This window comes from Schistocerca serialis, chromosome 7 (genome assembly GCF_023864345.2).
Source record: "Schistocerca serialis cubense isolate TAMUIC-IGC-003099 chromosome 7, iqSchSeri2.2, whole genome shotgun sequence".
Lineage (NCBI taxonomy): Eukaryota > Metazoa > Arthropoda > Insecta > Orthoptera > Acrididae > Schistocerca > Schistocerca serialis.
This window is the reverse complement of record NC_064644.1, coordinates 48,020,007-48,038,547: the sequence shown is the minus strand read 5'-3', so window position 1 is coordinate 48,038,547 and position 18,541 is coordinate 48,020,007. Positions and strand designations below refer to the sequence as shown.

Here is an 18,541-nt window from a genome sequence, read left to right as displayed (position 1 = left end):
AACGCTTTTCAAACCACCTTTCGGAATATTTTCCCGCGATCTGTTAGAAATAGGTTCGTTTCTGCAGTTGCCAGAGAGCGCCAGATGACGGGCGTCACCGTGCTTGCGCAGCTACGATGTCGAAGGGCGCCGTATGTTCGTACGTGTAAAACATTAAAAGATCTTACATTAGGTCATAAAAGAAACAAGACATTCGAACCTGCGGCTGCTTACACACCCAACAGCCACATTTCTGTAGCCAGAAGCGGGAGAAGGTACTACTCAACTGCGCACGCGCATGATTCTTCTTGTAACTGCTAAAACGAATAATGTAAAAAGTTGTGACGTCATTCTCATCGGAGGCAATTTGTTGTTACGAATCATTGTATATTCTTCCTAAAGCCTTTGACATGTTTTGTTGTTGGCAGACGCTTGTATGAGCACTTTGTTTTGTTGCTGTATATGGCGCATATACTTTGCAGTTTAAGTTTTATTTTCATTTTTTAATTCATTCATGTTTTATTGCTAAAGTATTATTCTGCAGTAGCGGGACACAGTAATATTCTTTGTTAGAGTATCGGTTCTTACCAGTCAAAATTACAAAAATGTAACTGAAAACAATGAAAATTTCCCAGAATTCTAAAATATTCCCGGGTTTTTCCCAGTTTTTTACTGGATGAAAAAATTCCCAGGTTTTTCCCGGATTGTATACACCCTGCATTTCTAATTATTTTATGTTCGAAATGTGATACACACTTCCTTTTGCCCTTTTCCTGGGTTTCACTGCACTAAGCAAATGATTTTGATGCCTTGGCACACTGTTCTGGATTTGGTTTCTTACAATTTTAATCTTTAAATACATGCTTATAATAGCATACAGTACATTATGTGTCTGTCACAGGTAACAATCTAAGGACATATAGATTCAAATTGCTTTAACTTTGCCGTAACTGTTTCCTCTCCAGACTAAATCAGAACTCATCTGTGAAGAAAACAATGGCCTACTGTTCGACTGTCTGGATGGCAAGCTGATGAGTCCACTGTAGACATTCGCTCCTGTGACGAAGCATCAGCAGGTCTCAGACAACAAAGGCTACTCTGCCGAAGCCTTCTGTACATTGTTTCCCTCTATAGAACATATTCAGTGTATGCTGCGAGGTCAGATCCCAGTTGCTGTGCAGTACTAAGCAGTGCCGTTGTGCCCTTACAGCCAATAACGGTTCTCTCTTCTGAAGTCACATGTGGTTGGCCCTGCCCTGGTCTTCAGGATATATTTTCGGTCTCTATATACTGTTGCCACATCCGAAAAACCACAGAATGAGTCACACTCAGCCATAGGACCACATCAGTTTGTGACTGTCCCACTTCCTTTCTTTCTCTGGCCCTCTACCACAGAGTCTGGTAGGCATCTTCTATGTGTCATACTGCAGCATCTGTGACTGTGTACACAGTGATTGTGGATAAGGGGCTACCCGGCAAACACTGCCTCGTTTCATAGGTGCCCTGACATCATTGTTGGCATGGTTGTCCATTGACTGGAATGTCATCTTCTGTTCAGAACACGATCGTATGGACATCTTGTTCACAGTTTGTATTATTATATCATGAACTGGAAATCAGTGCAAAATAAAACAAAATCACTAAGCATATGGGCCATTTGTTAACAAGAGAAATAAGCCACTGATGAAGCAGGTGCCAGAAAAGCATTTGGAAAAATATCTATTTGAGCTCACATGGCAGTGGAATGACTGTACTACCGTATTTACTCGAATCTAAGCCGCACTCAAATCTAAGCCGCACCTGAAAAATGAGACTCGAAATAAAGGAAAAAAAAATTCCCGAATCTAAGCCGCACCTGAAATTTGAGATTCGAAATTCAAGGAGAGAGAAAAGTTTTAGGCTGCACCTCCAAATCGAAACAAAGTTGGTCCATTGTAATATGAGACACAATTTAGGTCGAATGAATGACGATACACCTACAGTAATTTGGTTCGAGTCGTAAGCTTAGCAGTTAAGCTTTACCAGGTAGCCCTTGCTATGCGTCAGGCGCTCCGTCCGTATTTATACGGGTACCCTTCCTTTTTCACGTGCTTCGTCTGGTTTGAATCGATTGCTTATTTTGCTTTGATCGCATAAGTGCCGTTTTCTTTGTTATAGGTGTTTACGTTAGTCTAAGCTGAAAATTCATTACTGTACTGTGTCATGCATTGTTTGTCGCATTCTGATAGTGTGTGTTTACGGCCTGTTGCCGCTCGCGGCATGGCTTGCTTTTGTGTGCGCTACCGTCACATACAATTAAAAAAAAAAGAGAGGAATCATTTCATCAGCGAAACAATGGCAAGAGACTGGTATTTGTTGTTACTTAGACTGCTGCTTTCTTTGATAATGATCAACAAGAACCAAATAGTAGACTGCGTATGATACAACATGTTCTGAACGAGAGTTAGGCGAAAATTTTTCTCCGTTTGAAAATCTTTGCGGCCGCTTCTTTAGTACATCAAATTCTGCACAGAAATTAGTCATCTTAGATTTAAAAATCTAGTCAGTTGCCGTGCTTCATTTCTGACTGCATCACTATTAGGCATAAGAATAATATGAATATAAACATGACACAATATGTATATTCTTCCTAGTTTCGTAGTTTATTAGGCAGACAGGATTTAAATGAGATAGCAGCAAACGCGAAAGAATACATGGCAAAATGTTTATATTCGTATTATTCTTATGGTGAAGAGAATACTGCATGTGATTCACGATTCATAAAAGTTCCTATTAGCAACCATTTCTTCTCACAGGAAGGAAAAAATTCAAAATGTAGAGTTGGCCATATTGACAAACATCCCAAAAAGTCTTGCCAGTCGGATTTTCGTAGTACATTGAAATTCTGCTGCATTCGAAGATGAACAATACGGAATTTGTATTTACTTTGTTGGATAATGTATGAAAATGTATTGGTTGAGAAAAAAAGCTCGTCTTCTACCTTTTTTTAAATTTATTTACTGATGCAGAGGTTTTGGCGCCAGTATTTATCTTTGTGCCTATGAAGCATGCCTGTGTAGCGCTACATATATTCGACGGCAAAAGTTAGTTGTGGCGGCACCTACCAACATTTTTCAGAACTTCCGCTTGCTTTCCACTCGATTCTAAGCCGCAGGCGGTTTTTTTGGATTACAAAAACCGGAAAAAAGTGTGGCTTAGATTCGAGTAAATACGGTACTCTTGTTGGGATAGTTGTGAGGTGCTGAACAATAGATCATTTGATGAAAATAATACTGTACCTCAGAACTTAAGCACTCTGTCGCAAAATCATGTCTTCTGATGAGAGACAACATGACGAATAAAGAGGTTTTGATCACAGATGAAGGAGCAAGCAACAAAAAAGTTTTGCAAATTTATATCCTTTATTTCTGGTAAGGAAGGTCACTAACATTGGCAGTGTCTGCACACAAATGAATAAAAGTGCTAATATATTACGCTGTAGTGTAAAACACAGACAGAAACAAGTAAGTCACAAAGGCAATGTATTTACTTATTCTTGCAGTTACCTTGATTGCAGTTGGGGCACTGGACAGTGTTACTAGTGTACCAGCTGCTTCATATCGAACAGCAGGGCTCGATGAATTCAGCAAGTTATATATGCACCGAATAAATCTGGAGCGCTCTGAGGGATTGGCATGACAGACCTAAGGAACAGAGAACAGGGAAGTGAGCACTAAGTACGTACTGCATATTCAGTAAAAATATATTGCAAAACACAGCACATTTCTTGTGAAAACCAATCCAGTCATGTTGCCAAATGTTATGCAAAACAATGAAACCATTTTAGCTGCACTCTTGATACTGAATTCATGCATTTTAATTCATTCACAACTAAAGACAACTTAGTATATCTCTCTCGCGCTAGCTACTTGTCGATGACCTTTACTTTAACTAAGAAAATATACATTACAGAAACTCCCAAGTGATTCAGAAAATTTTTAAACTGCTGTCACCTTGTATGAAATCCAACTTCTGACACGTGGAGTCCATTCAACTATATGCTCTTTTATTACTGAACTGGCCTTCTAGAAATCGCGCATTTTCTTTTCCGTTCTCTCAAACCAAATTAGTAAATTTATCTGCTTAAATGTGAAATTTCTGTCTTGTTCTAAATGCATATTACTTTTAATGGAGTAGCTTCAAGATCTTTTCTTTTCTTTTTTTTTTTTTTAATTCACATCTAATCTACACATATACTCTCCACTAAAAACAAATATTGTTATGTGACAGCTGTTGTTCAGTTCTTGTGAGTGTCTTCTGATGTCAGTGTGCTCCGAGTTCACATACTTGTGACATACTGGCCCAAGCATCTCCTAAAGTAATGTAAACTTGAGGGTGCAAATATATCTACACCAGATTAAAACTGTGCACCAGATCGAGACTCGAACTCGGGACCTCTGCCTTTCGCGGGCAAGTGCTCTACCATCTGAGCTACCCAAGCATGACTCATGCCCCGTCCTCACAGCTTCACTTCTGCCAGTACCTCGTCTCCTGCCTTCCAAACTTTACATAAGCTTTACTGTGAACCTTGCAGAACTAGCACTCCTGAAAGAAAGGATACTGCGGAGACATGGCTTAGCCACAGCCTGGGGGAAATTTCCAGAATGAGATTTTCACTCTGCAGCGGAGTGTGCGCTGATACGAAACTTCCTGGCAGATTAAAACTGTATGCCAGACTGAGACTGGCCATGTCTCCGCAATATCCTTGCCAGATGGCTGCAGTGTTTTCACTGTAGAGTTGGTGGCCACTCTTCATCCTCTTGGGCATACTCGTTCCTGCACCGGTGGGTCCTTTCTCATCTGCAGCAACATCTTGAGCAATTTGAAAGCTCTCAACCAATATTACCCTTGCCGTCCCTTGAGCATTGCTGTCCAGGATTCCCTGTATGCCCTTGAACAATGGGGATGCTCAGTGTTCCTTCATCTGGATCCCGGCCCACATTGGGATCCTGGGAAATGAACCTCCTGATAGGGTGACCAAACTGGTTACCAGTAAATCGCAGTTCAGTATGTACCATGTGAGTATAAGCAAAGCCCACATGACCAGCAACCATTGAGCCATCAGTAGAGACTGCTTCCAAACTCCAGGATGCACCAAGGATGGGCAAAAACCAGTGATGGAGGGCCTAGGGAGAAATCGATTCTTTTGGACCTCTCGATAGGTCAAGCTGAAGCTGTGACCGAAGGATACCATGGAGGTGGAGGTGAGTAGGCAGGTGGAAGAGGAAACAGCTGGAGTTCAGAGGGGGAGTGGGGGGGGTGGTCCGGATGTGGATTGCAATCGTAGTCCCCAATCTGGGCTGCCTTTATGGGATATGGATTTCCATGTTTGGAAAGAGGAGACACTAGCTCGGATGCCTGGGGGAGCTGCAAATGTGGGTGGCATACTTAAAAATCTGTTGTCGTCTGACCCGAAATGGAGGGACCCCAGCCTCCATTAGTAAGCTGTTCACAGTACTATTTAAAAGGCTCCTGTTGCATGCTGAGCCCCGTAGTGGTGTATCAGATCCAGTATCCACATTGTTGAGGGTGATGCTGAACCATATGCCAGACTCCAATAATCAAGACAGGATTGTATAAGGGCTCTGTAAAGCTGCAGAAGAGTAGTGCGATCTGTACCCCAGCTAGTGTTACTCAGGCACCGAAGTGTATTAAGGCGCAGCCAACCAAGAATTGAAGACCAATCCTAAAAAGCAGTACGTCTCCAGCACATTGAGTAGGTGGCCATCGAGGTCAAGTTCTGGTTGTGGGTGAACAGTACAATGTCGACAGAAGTGCATGACGAGAATCTTGGCAGCTGAAAACTGAAAGCCACAGGTGAGGGGCCACGACTGTGCCTCTTGTATGGCGCCTTACAATTGACGTTCAGTGACACAGCAATAGTGGAGGCAAAAGCTGTCAGCATACAAGGAGGGTGATACAGAGGACCCCACAGCTGCTGTTAGACCATTGATGGCTACTAGATAGAGAGGGACACTCAGTACAGAGCAATGCAGTGAATATTGGGGTACTCTGGGAAGTACCAACTTGAACATACAGTGTGACAGTCAGTTCTAGATAAAAATCGGGAGCAGACCCCAGCCACCCCACTCATGTAAGGTAGCAGGGATGTGGTGTCATAAGCCTTTTGCAGGTCAAAGAAAACAGCTATAAGGTGCTGACACTGGGCAGAGAGCTGTTCAGATGGCAGACTCCAGATAAACCAGATCATCAGTAGTGGAACAGCCTTGGTGAAAACCACCTGGGATGGAGCCAGAAGACCCCGAGACCCAAGAAGCCAACACATTCACCAGCTCACCATGCATTTGAGCAACTTACAGATAACATTGGTGAAACTTATTGGGCAATAACTGTCCATCTCTAGAGGGTGCTTACCCACTTTCTGCACTGGGACGACGACACATTCTCACCACTGCGATGGGAACTTGAACTCGCTCCAGATGTGGTTATAGATAGCAAGGATATGACGCTGACAATCGACCAGTAGAGGTTGATCATTTGGTTGTGGATGCGGTCTGGCTGTGGAGCTCTATTAGGACAATGGGCTAAGCCACTGACCAATTTCCACTCACTGGATGGAGCATTATATGGCTATAGGTGGAATGTAGCAGAAGGTAAGTGCTTCCACTCCACCTGCTCTTTTAAAATGCGGAAGGCAGGTTGATAATTCTCAGACGCTGAGGCTTGAGCATAATGCAGAACAAAATGTTCAACAGTGGCGTCTCGGTCAGTGTAGACAGTGCCATTCAAGGATACACCTGATACACCTGCAGGTGCCTGGTATCCATAGAGATGTCTGATCTTAGCTCAAACCCGCGAAGGAGAGGTACATGGTCTGACTGTTGAAAGATACTGTTCCCACCATTCTCACTTCCATTGTTTTATTGGGTGACAGACCTGGGCACAGAGATGCTTAAAGGCAATACGGTGCTCCATCAATGGGTGCTGCTTATGGTGTTGAGGATCCCGCCGATGATCTCTAATCGCCTCTGCAATTTCTTATGACCATCAAGGTACTGTCTCCCGCCATGGCAGACCCGAGGAACAGGGAATCATTAGATCAGTTGCCGAATGAATGGCTGTAGTTGTACTCTGGACTGCCTTACTGATATCTCCACCGGGCTGGGAGATAAGTTTGACAGCAGAGCCAGAAGCACCCCATTCAGAACTGTCGAGAGCCCATCTGGGCAGACGTCCAAGTGGGTGGCACAGAGAGAGGCATAGGAAGTGGTCACTAGCACACAGGTCATCACGGACTCTCCAGTAAATGATTAGAGAAGACAAGGGCTACAAATTGAAAGTTCCAAGTACCACACTGGATTGTGTGGGGGTAACAGGACTCAAGAGTCAAAGGTAAAGTTGCACCAGTAAGTTTTCAAGGTCTTTCCTGCAGTCAGTGATCATGGTTTTACCCCACAAAGGGTTGTGGGCATTGAAATCACCCAAGATTAGGAAAGGTGGTGAGAGCTGAGAAATCAATGCAAACAATATGTTCTGAACCACTTCACCATCAGGAGGGAGGAAAACATTGCAGATGGTCATATCCCGAAATGCCCTTACCCAAACAGCCAGTCTCCAAAGCTGTATTAAATGATACAAGTTTGCTAGATAGTGTGTCCAAAAAGTATGTGCAAACTCTGCTTGACACCTTATCATAGGTAGATTGATTCTTATAATACCCCTGATATCCAGAGGAACCGAGGCCCGAGCTGCTGGAAACCAAGTCTCCTGAAGCGCAATGCAGAAGGTATTTTAAAAGATGTCATAGCTCAGCCAGCCCCCCATGAACCATGGACCTTGCCGTTGGTGGGGAGGCTTGCGTGCCTCAGTGATACAGATGGCCGTACCGTAGGTGCAACCACAACGGAGGGGTATCTGTTGAGAGGCCAGACAAACATGTGGTTCCTGAAGAGGGGCAGCAGCCTTTTCAGTAGTTGCAGGGGCAACAGTCTGGATGATTGACTGATCTGGCCTTGTAACATTAACCAAAACGGCCTTGCTGTGCTGGTACTGCGAACGGCTGAAAGCAAGGGGAAACTACAGCCGTAATTTTTCCCAAGGACATGCAGCTTTACTGTATGATTAAATGACGATGGCGTCCTCTTGGGTAAAATATTCCGGAGGTAAAATAGTCCCCCATTCGGATCTCCGGGCGGGGACTACTCAAGAGGACGTCGTTATCAGGAGAAAGAAAACTGGCATTCTACGGATCGGAGGGTGGAATGTCAGATCCCTTAATCGGGCAGGTAGGTTAGAAAATTTAAAAAGGGAAATGGACAGGTTAAATTTAGATATAGTGGGAATTAGTGAAGTTCGGTGGCAGGAGGAACAAGACTTTTGGTCAGGTGATTACAGGGTTATAAATACAAAATCAAATAGGGGTAATGCAGGAGTAGGTTTAATAATGAATAAAAAAATAGGAGTGTGGGTTAGCTACTACAAACAGCATAGTGAACGCATTATTGTGGCCAAGATAGACACAAAGCCCATGCCTACTACAGTAGTACAAGTTTATATGCCAACTAGCTCCGCAGATGATGAAGAGATTGATGAAATGTATGACGAGATAAAAGAAATTATTCAGGTAGTGAAGGGAGATGAAAATTTAATAGTCATGGGTGACTGGAATTCGTCAGTAGGAAAAGGGAGAGAAGGAAACACAGTAAGTGAATATGGATTGGGGGGAAGAAATGAAAGAGGAAGCTGCCTTGTAGAATTTTGCACAGAGCATAACTTAATCATAGCTAACACTTGGTTCAAGAATCATGAAAGATGGTTGTATACCTGGAAGAATCCTGGAGATACTAAAAGGTGTCAGATTACATAATGGTAAGACAGAGATTTAGGAACCAGGTTTTAAATTGTAAGACATTTCCAGGGGCAGATGTGGATTCTGACCACAATCTATTGGTTATGAACTGCAGGTTGCAACTGAATAAACTGCAAAAAGGCGGGAATTTAAGGAGATGGGACCTGGATAAACTGAAAGAACCAGAGGTTGTACAGAGTTTCAGGGAGAGCATAAGGGAACAATTGACAGGAATGGGGGAAAGAAATACAGTAGAAGAAGAATGGGTAGCTCTGAGGGATGAAGTAGTGAAGGCAGCAGAGGATCAAATAGGTAAAAAGACGAGGGCTAAAAGAAATCCTTGGGTAACAGAAGAAATATTGAATTTAATTGATGAAAGGAGAAAATATAAAAATGCAGTAAATGAAGCAGGCAAAAAGGAATACAAACGTCTCAAAAATGAGATCGACAGGAAGTGCAAAATGGCTAATAAGGGATGGCTAGAGGACAAATGTAAGCATGTAGAGGCTTGTCTCACTAGGGGTAAGATAGATGCTGCCTACAGGAAAATTAAAGAGACCTTTGGAGAGAAGAGAACCACTTGTATGAATATCAAGAGCTCAGATGGAAACCCAGTTCTAAGCAAAGAAGGGAAGGCAGAAAGGTGGAAGGAGTATATAGAGGGTTTATACAAGGGCGATGTACTTGAGGACAATATTATGGAAATGGAAGAGGATGTAGATGAAGATGAAATGGGAGATAAGATACTGCGTTAAGAGTTTGACAGAGCACTGAAAGACCTGAGTCGAAACAAGGCCCCGGGAGTAGACAACATTCCATTAGAACTACTGATGGCCTTGGGAGAGCCAGTCATGACAAAACTCTACCATCTGGTGAGCAAGATGTATGATACAGGCGAAATACCCACAGACTTCAAGAAGAATATAATAATTCCAATCCCAAAGAAAGCAGGTGTTGACAGATGTGAAAATTACCAAACTATCAGTTTAATAAGTCACAGCTGCAAAATACTAATGCGAATTCTTTACAAACGAATGGAAAAACTGGTAGAAGCGGACCTCGGGGAAGATCAGTTTGGATTCCGTAGAAATGTTGGAACACGTGAGGCAATACTAACCTTACGACTTATCTTAGAAGAAAGATTAAGAAAAGGCAAACCTACATTTCTAGCATTTGTAGACTTAGAGAAAGCTTTTGACAATGTTAACTGGAATACTCTCTTTCAAATTCTGAAGGTGGGTGGCAGGGGTAAAATACAGGGAGCGAAAGGCTATTTACAATTTGTACAGAAACCAGATGGCAGTTATAAGAGTCGAGGGGCATGAAAGGGAAGCAGTGGTTGGGAAAGGAGTGAGACAGGGTTGTAGCCTCTCCCCGATGTTATTCAATCTGTATATTGAGCAAGCAGTAAAGGAAACAAAAGAAAAATTCAGAGTAGGTATTAAAATCCATGGAGAAGAAATAAAAAACTTTGAGGTTCGCCGATGACATTGTAATTCTGTCAGAGACAGCAAAGGACTTGGAAGAGCAGTTGAACGGAATGGACAGTGTCTTGAAAGGAGGATATAAGATGAACATCAACAAAAGCAAAACGAGGATGATGGAATGTAGTCAAATTAAATCGGGTGATGCTGAGGGGATTAGATTAGGAAATGAGACACTTAAAGTAGTAAAGGAGTTTTGCTATTTAGGGAGTAAAATAACTGATGATGGTCGAAGTAGAGAGGATATAAAATGTAGACTGGCAATGGCAAGGAAATCGTTTCTGAAGAAGAGAAATTTGTTAACATCGAGTATAGATTTAAGTGTCAGGAAGTCGTTTCTGAAAGTATTTGTATGGAGTGTAGCCATGTATGGAAGTGAAACTTGGACGATAATCAGTTTGGACAAGAAGAGAATAGAAGCTTTCGAAATGTGGTGCTACAGAAGAATGCTGAAGATAAGGTGGGTAGATCACGTAAGTAATGAGGAGGTATTGAATAGGATTGGGGAGAAGAGAAGTTTGTGGCACAACTTGACTAGAAGAAGGGATCGGTTGGTAGGACATGCTTTGAGGCATCAAGGGGTCACAAATTTAGCATTGGAGGGCAGCGTGGAGGGTAAAAATCGTAGAGGGAGACCAAGAGATGAATACACTAAGCAGATTCAGAAGGATGTAGGTTGCAGTAGGTACTGGGAGATGAAGAAGCTTGCGCAGGATAGAGTAGCATGGAGAGCTGCATCAAACCAGTCTCAGGACTGAAGACCACCACAACAACAACAACAGCTCAGCCAGGTGGTGGAAAAAACTGCTACAATTCCACTGGAGAATAATGTTGTCAATGTACCAAGGAGGCAGGTTATGCCCTAGGGTCACCTGCTGCCACTGGTTGAGAGGTTATGGCACCAATATAAATAGGTTCTGGGTTCTGTTGTGCGGTGCGAACTGGGGCTCAGGAGCCGCTGGAATGTCCACCTCAGCCACAAGAGTGGAACAGGTGGGATCTGCTGGCGTGGGGCCACCGAAATGTCCTCCTCTTTCTTGGAGGACTTCTCCTTGTCTTAGCTCTCCTTAGAGCATTTCAATGAAGGAAAGGACTTCTCTGAATAAGTTGCAGGTAAAAATTACGACTGCAAAGCCCTCTGAAAAGCAGCCTGTGGCTCCTTCAGCCACTAGCTGGTTTCTGGTTGTAGACTGGCGGAAACCTTGGAAGGAATGGCTGGTTTCTGGTTGTAGACTGGCGGAAACCTTTCTATGATTGCTGCTTAGCCCATTCCTCCCAAGGTCCAGCCAGGGAGGGGAACATTTTAGGGTCATCCCTCTGCATTATGAGGCCCTGCAAAGTCTACGTTAAAATAGCACTTATAAATTATATGTTTTCTCAAAGTATTCGAGCTAGGAAGTTGAAATTTTTACAGGTTATTTATTGAAGTATTGGTTACAACTTAATACAGGGACTTTTAAAAATTTGAATTCAGTTGCTAGAGATTAATTTTTTCTATTGTAATGAAAATTCACTACTTTTTGTGCCTTTTTTTGTTTACAAATTCAACAATATAGAGGTTTTTGGAAAAAGACTTCAGTTAAGTAGATGGGACTGTGTATCGTTTTCCGAAAATTTGAAGCAAATTGGTTTGGTAGATCCTGAGAAAACATGAATTTGTATGAAAAAATAAAACTTTCGGGAATTTCAGGTCCACAGGATGGGTTATCTTAATCTTCTGCAAACTCCTCCTCCACCTTTCTCTTTGTCTTCCTCCTGTTTACTCCGGCTTGTATTTCCAGGCTATTTACAGCCCTGTCAGCAGCCCAAAGACATACCTTGTCTAAAACATCTTCATTCCCATATTTTGAAATACTTTGCATTTTACAACGTTGCCATTATTGAAAGTAGCAACCGCATCATACACACCAAAGTGAAGAGTTTCTATTCCAACAAACAGTCTTGGGGATTCTTGACCATGTAACACTATTTACACTTTCATTGGGGTTTTAAGTTTTTCTATGAATACACTTTTTCAACTGTTCAGGTGCTGCTAAGTCTCTGCAAACAGGTTTCATCACCTCTATTACCACATCAGGTATACTATGTTTATAAGTGTACATTTCAGCACCTAACACACCCTTCTTGTACTTACACCAAGTGTTTTCTCCTTTGGATACAAGTAATGATGCGGTCTTTCATCAGTTGAAAAGTATATAAAAAAAAAGAGCCCAAATAGCATTCTCCATTTCATTGATACTGTGTGTGTTTTGCTTAACAGCCAGTCCACAATAGTTCTGTAGTTTGTCAATTACACTGTCAGTTAGCCTCCCCTTCCCATCCAACCCTCTACCATCACTGAGTTTTCATTTTCTGTATGAAGCTTTCCGTTGTCAAAGTCTTGATCCCATTCGTTTTCTGTCCAGTACACTCAAACTTCTGCACTATAACATCATCACCATAGGGTTTCAGTTCTTGAATACGTTTGAAACTTTTCGAATCACTGTCACCGAGGTAATTCACATATTGCACTTTATCACACGCAACAGAATGTTGAAATATATTAGCAACACCAACCACTTCCATTCCTCCACTACTGCTATTATAGTTAGCTGTGCAATTATTTTCATGTGTACCTTTATTTTTTGTGGACACCTACAATATTTAGATATTACTGTTACTTCTAAAACTTTCCCTGTATACATACTGATGGCAGATGATACACCATGAAGAGGTGTATGTGTATGTCCCCATCCATGCCAGGTACCATCGAAAGCTGCAGTCGAGTCTCTGATACAACTGCCTCGTCTACAGCTTTCTTCATAGATTCTACACAGACATAATCTACTTTACACCTTATAGATCTATTAAGGTTCGTAAATTTAGTTGGGGGATTTGGAAGATTCATAATATCAGAGAAAACTGCACTTGCAGTAGCGCCCTTACCAACTGCACGCAAGGCATAAACAAATCTAATGTGTTCATAGGTTTTGCTGCCGTTTTCTTCATTTGGAGTTACGGCCACAATTTTCCAAAAGGTGTCATGTATGAACGCTTACCACACTTCAGTTCCATTTCACTGGCAAGTCCTATGCGATTTTTTATAGAGAGTTCCAGACCAACATCACTACACTGCATACATCTTACAAATTTTGCAAAAATTCCATTGAAAATGGACATATCAAATATTTCATTCACATGCAATTCGCCTATAAAACATGCATACTTTTCACTAACTGAACCAAGCTTTCTCTGCGAAGTACTTTCTTTCTGACTTTCACTGCAATGGACAAGTGTACCAGTGACATCGCCTTTATTGTTTATGGTAATAATGCCTACCTTTGGCATTCCAACACTTCTCCTTTTCTTAAAAGCCTTCAGAGGATTTCTAGTCACTTTACGTTTATCCTTGACTATCCTTCAATAAAACAAGAGACTTTGATGAACAGAATTCACTATGAATGTTTTCATTTCAAGAGTAAATAGACATGAAACACATGAGAATTGAGCAAGCAATATATATCGAACTATCACACAGGTTAATCACAACACTTATTTCATTTTAGAGCAGTTTAGCAGCATCACAGTGGGTCACACCCATACCAAACATTTCAAAAATAATTTAAAAATAACTTTAGTCTCCTGAACTGAATAAATTATATATCAGTTGAAAGGGGAAAATCTGTAGATTTTTAAAATGCAAATAAGTAAAAATTGAACATTTCATGATTCTGAACCTTTTCGGAGCCATTTAAAAGAGGACTGTCCTTTCCTAGTGCTGGGGCCATATGGCCACCAGCGGAAGAACTTCATCTGCACTGTTTGTGGTTCATCCGCAATGGTGCCATCCACTCAGAACGCGTGCTCTCCCCATGGACGCCACCCAACCTCAGCAATGGCTATCTGGCCAATAATCTATTGCTCGGAGTCCCCGTGCCCCATTCATGGTGGACATATACTCCTTGGCATACAAGGGGAGTTTTCCGCTCATGCCCCAACAGTGCGAACCCTGCATGGTTGGGGGGCAGGTGTCTGACACCCCCCTCCCCCTCAGTTGGATGGCAACTGTGCTGGGTTTTGGGTGCACTACCTTATTAAAGAGAAGGGAGCAAAAATGGAAAGGCACAAAGGTGGAGCATATACCGTATTGGGCCACTTAGCCTGCATGATCCATACTTCTGGAGATTTTTGAAAATTGTAGGCAGGTCAAATCCAGCAATGGGGCCATGCATTTATTTAATGAAAAGTTGAAGAAAATGCTGAAAGTGGGACTTAATGGAGACACAGAGGGAGAAAGGGATAGTGGAGGCATAAGCTTGCAGCATGGAAAGCAAGTAATGCTGCAAAGTCTGTAGCCCTGTGGTAGCCAAGCATAGACTCACAAAAGAGTTGCGAGTTCTCTAGGTGGAGGTGGGGAGAGAGGGGTTCAACAGATGTCATAGTGAGGTACAGTCACATAATTAGTCTTTCTTTAAAATAAAAATTTTCTTATTCTTATTTATTTGTCGGTATTTTAGGTAGAATATAACAATTTTATGTGGCGATTTAAAAGATCCAAAGAGGGTAGTTAAGCTGCTTAAACTGGTCACCACTTAGTAAATATTTTTAATATTAAATGTGGAACAATACATACAAAATTTTTGAATATTTTAAAAAGTTTTTAAAATTTTACACTTGATTATATGCTTATGATGCTTTCACCCATACTAAAAAATCAGATTTATTCAATGACAGATGAACCGTAACTTTGTGTAGTTCAAGTAGTGTTTCCCTTCGAATGTTATACCATCAACATGGAATCTGCCACTAGCGATTTAGGGAGACAGTTGTTGTTGTCGTTGTTGTTGTTGTGGTCTTCAGTCCTGAGACTGGTTTGATGCAGCTCTCCATGCTACTCTATCTCGTGCAAGCTTTTTCATCTCCCAGTACTTACCGCAACCTACATCCTTCTGAATCTGCTTAGTGTATTCATCTCTTGGTCTCCCTCTACGATTTTTACCCTCCACGCTGCCCTCCAATGCTAAATTGGTGATCCCTTGATGCCTCAGAATATGCCCTACCAACCGATCCCTTCTTATAGTCAAGTTGTGCCACAAATTTCTCTTCTCTCCAATTCTATTCAATATCTCCTCATAAGTTATGTGATCTACCCACCTTATCTTCAGCATTCTTCTGTAGCACCACATTTCGAAAGCTTCTATTCTCTTCTTGTCTAAACTATTTATCGTCCATGTTTCACTTCCATAAATGGCTACACTCCATACAAATACTTTCAGAAATGACTTCCTGACACTTAAATCTATACTCGATGTTAACAAATTTTTCTACTTCAGAAACGCTTTCCTTGCCATTGCCAGTCTACATTTTATATCCTCTCTACTTCGACCATCATCAGTTATTTTACTCCCCAAATAGCATAACTCCTTCACTACTTTAAGTGTCTCATTTCCTAATCTAATTCCCTCAGCATCACCTGCCGTAATCAGACAACATTCCATTATCCTCGTTTTGCTTTTGTTGATGTTCATCTTATACCCTCCTTTCAGGACACTGTCCATTTTGTCCAACTTCTCTTCCAAGTCCTTTGCTGTCTCTGACAGAATTACAATATCATCGGCGAACCTCAAAGTTTTTATTTCTTCTCCATGGATTTTAATACCTACTCAGAACTTTTCTTTTGTTTCCTTTACTGCTTGCTCAATATACAGATTGAATAACATCGGGGAGAGGCTACAACCCTGTCTGACTCCCTTCCCAACCACTGCTTCCCTTTCATGCCCCTCGACTCTTATAACTGCCATCTGATTTCTCTACAAATTGTAAATAGCCTTTCGCTCCCTGTATTTTACCCCTGCCACCTTCAGAATTTGAAAGAGAGTATTCCAGTTAACATTGTCAAAAGCTTTCTCTAAGTCTACAAATGCTAGAAACGTACGTTTGCCTTTCCTTAATCTTCCTGGTTTCTTTGGGATTGGAATTATTATATTCTTCTTGAAGTCTGAGGGTATTTCGCCTGTCTCATACATCTTGCTCACCAGATGGTAGAATTTTGTCAGGACTGGCTCTCCCAAGGCCGTCAGTAGTTCTACTGGAATGTTGTCTACTCCCGGGGCCTTGTTTCGACTCAGGTCTTTCAGTGCTCTGTCAAACTCTTCACGCAGTTTCTTATCTCCCATTTTGTCTTCATCTACATCCTCTTCCATTTCCATAATATTGCCCTCAAGTACATTGCCCTTGTATAAACCCTCTATATACTCCTTCCATCTTTCTGTCTTCCCTTCTTTGCTTAGAACTGGGTTTCCATCTGAGCTCTTGATATTCATACAAGTGGTTCTCTTCTCTCCAAACGTCTCTTTAATCTTCCTGTAGGCAGTATCTATCTTACCCCTAGTGAGATAAGCCTCTACAGCCTTACATTTGTCCTCTAGCCATGCCTGCTTAGCCATTTTGCACTTCCTGTCGATCTCATTTTTGAGACGTTTGTATTCCTTTTTGCCTGCTTCATTTACTGCATTTTTGTATTTTCTCCTTTCATCATTTAAATTCAATATTTCTTCTGTTACCCAAGGATTTCTATTAGCCTCGTCTTTTTACCTACTTGATCGTCTGCTGCCTTCACTACTTCATCCCTCAGAGCTACCCATTCTTCTTCTACTGTATTTCTTTCCCCCATTCCTGTCAATTGTTGCCTTATGCTCTCCCTGAAACTCTCTACAACTTCTGGTTTAGTTAGTTTATCCAGGTCCCATCTCCTTAAATTAGCACCCTTTTGACAGGGAAAATGAAATCTTGATGGTTGGGCAGGGATTTGAACAAAGTGTCATCCTCCTGGATGTAAGTGCAGTTGTTCTACCACTGTGTCACCTTGCTCAATGTGCGATACCACAAAAGAAAATTTTCAGCAGACAAGTCATGGTTCACAGACCCACACACATGTTCACTGTCACTGCACCAACCATTCCAAACACTCCCTCAAAAGAATCCTCCAGTCAATGATAGTACAATATTTGAGGAGTAAAGGAGACCACTCACCATATAGCAGAAGCGGAGTTGTCGACAGGTGTGTGTGTGTGTGTGTGTGTGTGTGTGTGTGTGTGTGTGTGCGCGCGCGCCTCAATCATTCTGTTTTGTGTATGCCCATCAATGACTCAATGCTCCTATTATTTGGTGTGTGGTCTCCTACTCTAAATTATTTACATTTGCCACAATTTTCCTTGCTATATTTACACTACAACACTTGCATTTCCACCAAGAGATTCACATGGTCACTATTTTACAGGTGTATTTAATCCAGCCGTCAACAAATAAACTGGACAAGGAAAACAATGGGAAGCTTTTTTCCCCTAATAGCTGTTTTGCATATTCCATTTAAATTGTGCTGCAAGTTCCAACCTTCTCCAAATCGTCTTCAGGGTCACCATGCTCCTCACACATTTTAGCTGAATTAGAATCTCCCAAGCTGATTATTTACGTGTGTTGGTTTGTTGTAGATAGCAGTGGCCCTATCAATCTTCTCTAAGCCTCTTCAGATGATGTTTGTCTTTGATGGTAAGTCTCCACAGAACTGCATATGAAGTTCAAAATGGAAAGGTCAACAGTCTCAGACACAGTCCAATCAGATATTCCAAAACTGCAGATCTTATTAACTGACAGCTATCTGGAACTTCTGTTTATAGACTTCCAGATTTTCATATACAGAAGGAGAAGGATTCATCCAAATGTTGTTTCCTCAATCAAGACAGACTGACAAAGGAGGTTGTATTCCAGGAAAGTTGTCATATTTAGTGCAGAATGTTGTTTAAAACTCTTTATGCCTTCAATATCAAATCTACAGTCCTGCAAGTCAATCCTACTACTGGCAGTGACTAGGGCTATCTTTCAATTACTCTGAATCCAAGTGCAACACTACTAGAGTGCTCTGCAATGATTAGCCGCTGGGAGTATAGCCCACTTTGCTACATGTCTACAATTAGTTTATCAAGAGACCTATCTGATAACAGTTCACTGCTTTTATCCGTACTTCTACTTTCACAGCCATACAATGGTCAAAGAGACGACTCAGTTTCAAAAAATAACAAGAATTTCTTTGTTATAATTCTTCAGGCTTTCCTGGCGATCTAATGACATCTTGGGTTGTCGGGTATTCTGCCAGATATCTGTCTACCGACAGAAATAGAGCATCTCCAAACAGTGTTTTGCAAAAATGGATATACACCGAAACAAATTGAGATGGCACTCCAACCAGCCACTA

The 18,541-nt window shown here is 41.7% G+C and overlaps 1 protein-coding gene across 1 annotated transcript in view; it reads right to left on the bottom strand.

Annotated features, from left to right (window-relative positions):
- The window catches only part of LOC126412408 (coatomer subunit beta), a 109,124-nt gene that overhangs the window by 60,187 nt on the left and 30,396 nt on the right, over nucleotides 1-18,541 (bottom strand). The window contains exon 6 of the mRNA XM_050081992.1: nucleotides 3,525-3,662. Within this exon, the coding sequence (XP_049937949.1) occupies nucleotides 3,525-3,662 (138 nt within the window). The remainder of the gene's footprint in view (nucleotides 1-3,524; nucleotides 3,663-18,541) is intronic.